This window comes from Diachasma alloeum, unplaced genomic scaffold (genome assembly GCF_001412515.2).
Source record: "Diachasma alloeum isolate Michigan unplaced genomic scaffold, Dall2.0 Dall_scaffold_63410, whole genome shotgun sequence".
NCBI lineage: Eukaryota > Metazoa > Arthropoda > Insecta > Hymenoptera > Braconidae > Diachasma > Diachasma alloeum.
In genome coordinates this window covers 1-2,700 of record NW_021683421.1, presented here as the reverse complement: position 1 = coordinate 2,700, position 2,700 = coordinate 1, and the positions used below count along the sequence as shown (strand labels likewise).

Genomic DNA, 2,700 nt, shown 5'->3' with positions numbered 1-2,700 from the left:
GTGAGGCATTGAATTATGACATAATGCAAAAACGCTATATTTTTTCGCGTCAATCTGAAAAACAATTTACCATAAAAATAGAAAAAACGTGAATTTTGGACAAAAGAGTGTTGAAACACCTTAACCAAACATTTTCAAAATGTCACTGAAAAATTGTACTTTTGCGAAAATTGTCGATCAGATTGATGAGAAAAAATATACCGTTTTTGCGTTGTTTTGGCATTATTCAATTGCTCACGAAGTTTCCGGGTGTAGTGATTATTTTTTCTGCATTTTTTCTACAGTTTTCTGATCTCTTCTAAAACTTTACAAAAAATACAGGAAAATGGTCGCAACATCCTGAAACTTCGTGAGGCATTAAATAATTGAATAACGCAAAAACAATATATTTTCCGCATCAATCCGATCGACAATTTATCAGTGACATTTTGAAAATTTTTGGTTTTTCGGGGTGATAGTTGTATTTTTTTTTCACAGAAATACAGGCACAAAGCAAGTGGAAATCTCTGGTGAAGAAATTTAAGAGTGAAAATGCTCGTGTTCAGCTTCGTCGATCAGGTGACGGTTTAGAGGACACCTACAAATCAACTTGGCCCTATTACGAGTCGCTGACATTCCTAGGCAGCTCAGTTCTCCCCAATTTCTCAAGTGGAAATTTGGAAATCGGTGGTGACGTCAAGCCGGAGCTGAACGACGTCGTGACTGAGGAATCATCCTGTAACGAAGTTGTTCAGAAAATGTCAAAAAAACACTGCGACATTGCTGAGGAGATTCTACGTATGCATAACGAAAAATTCGCATTGTTGGAAAAATCTGTGACCAGCAATGTACGTGGGACCAGTTCACTGGAAGATGACAAACACAACATGGCATTTTTTGAAACCCTTCTGCCGACATTGCGGGAAGTCCCCAAAGAGGATATTTTGCTCTGCCGGAATGACGTTTCCCAGGTGATTTTCAAGTACGCCTACAAAAATGCTACTTGGAAATCGATAAATGACTCTGGATCTTCTGACAGTTCGCTCAACAGATCAACATTACCAAAGAGGAGGAGACAATTGGCAAATGAAGATGATGGTAAGAATCTGAATATAATTTAATAATGATTGAATTGAAAAAGTAGAATAATTTTATTTTCATTTTCTCAGATTGCCAAATCATAAGCTCCTGTTCACCTCGCTCAGCCGTCAAACACAATGCTTTTGTTAAGAAGGAGAAGAAGTATGAGCCCACAGCGAAAGAACGTGAAATGGAGCATCGGAATAGCGGTAAATTTTTTAAATCTATTTGATAATATCCTATTGGTAGAAAAGATTACAATTTAATTAATGAATGTTGACTATAATTTTCAGAAATGATTCGACTTGGGTATGACAGGTTTTCATATCCTCCTCAACCTCTCTGGAAGTGGGATCATATGTACCAGCAGCAATTTCCTCGATACCCTACACCACGTCATCTTCATTCGATGGAGAATCAGGAGTGGTTCGGTGAAGATAGGACTCCAAGACCAATGCCTCAATCTGCTGCAGACCCTGCTAGGTTCACAAACCCACCTCTACCAATCCAGCCTCTTTCTGCATCTGAGCCAGTCGCGAAGCAAAGGCTGGTATGTGAGGAGCATTCTCTCATTTCGACTGCAACCATGACGCAGCTTGAAGTAAACAAGGAGAATCAGAATATGGGATCTGAGAGTGGCCGAGATCCTGCAGTGGATTAAACTTTGGCTTTTTGGGAGTTTTCTTGGGAGATTGGTGATGTTTTACGGTATATTTAATTTTCAGAATGTTACCTCATTTCCACGGTTTGGAATAATTATATTTTGATAAGAAAAAATAATACTTGCTGAGTTTTGAAACGCATTCAAAGAAAAATACTTTTTGTTTCCAAAGTTTAAAAAATGCGATTACTAATCGTTGAATTATTATTAAAGTTAATTATACTTTTCTTTATAAAGATGCCAAATGATAATTTATAATGATTTATTTACAAAAATACAAAGTATTTATCGTTAATTGACTTCAATTATTTTATAAGTTTTGAAGATCACAGAAAATAATTGTATGATCATTGTTCAAATTCAGTGTTCAATAAAAAAAATTCAATCAAATCTTATCTTGTAACCATTGATACTTTATTTATATTTTCACCAAAAAAGCATAGCCGTCTCATAATATTCTTATTTTACAATTTTATTTTTATCACGATTTGTTGCAAGCAGACTTGCATCTCGCCATTGTTCTAGGTCCTTCAGCCATGTATTTATTTCAATGAATAATTTATCAAAAAAAAATTGGAGGTCTCCTCACAAACAGCATAGCAGGAGACATCGCTGAGGATTACGACAAGGATTTGCAGCTACAACAGCTGAAGAATGATGTTTTGCAGACCATCTGGTACAATCAGGATTTGTCACACCAGTTGGACAGCATGAACATCAAGATTGGACTGCTCATCCAGAACAGAATAGTCCTGCAGGATGTAATTGCTCATGGGTAGAATGTGGAGACACTTGCCAAAGAGAAACAGCATCAATTTAGAAAAAATACAGTCTCTGAGAATGTGAGCAATCGCAAAGGCCTGAAATCCTTGACGAAGGAGGGGAGGAAGCGTTTGAGGGATATCAACAATTGTTCTACGCTTTACAAACAAATACTGATTTTTTATCGAAGTTGATATTCTTGATACCCCAGAGCAAAA

General features: G+C 36.6%; 1 protein-coding gene across 1 annotated transcript; it reads left to right on the top strand.

The window, feature by feature from the left end:
- The first annotated feature begins 208 nt into the window (after positions 1-208).
- On the top strand, positions 209-1,856 carry LOC107047517. Its single transcript, XM_015270291.1, has 3 exons — positions 209-1,077; positions 1,149-1,268; positions 1,353-1,856. The coding sequence occupies exons 1-3, from the start codon at positions 738-740 to the stop codon at positions 1,718-1,720; spliced, it is 828 nt and encodes a 275-aa protein (XP_015125777.1). The 5' UTR covers positions 209-737; the 3' UTR covers positions 1,721-1,856.
- The last annotated feature ends 844 nt before the right edge of the window (positions 1,857-2,700 follow it).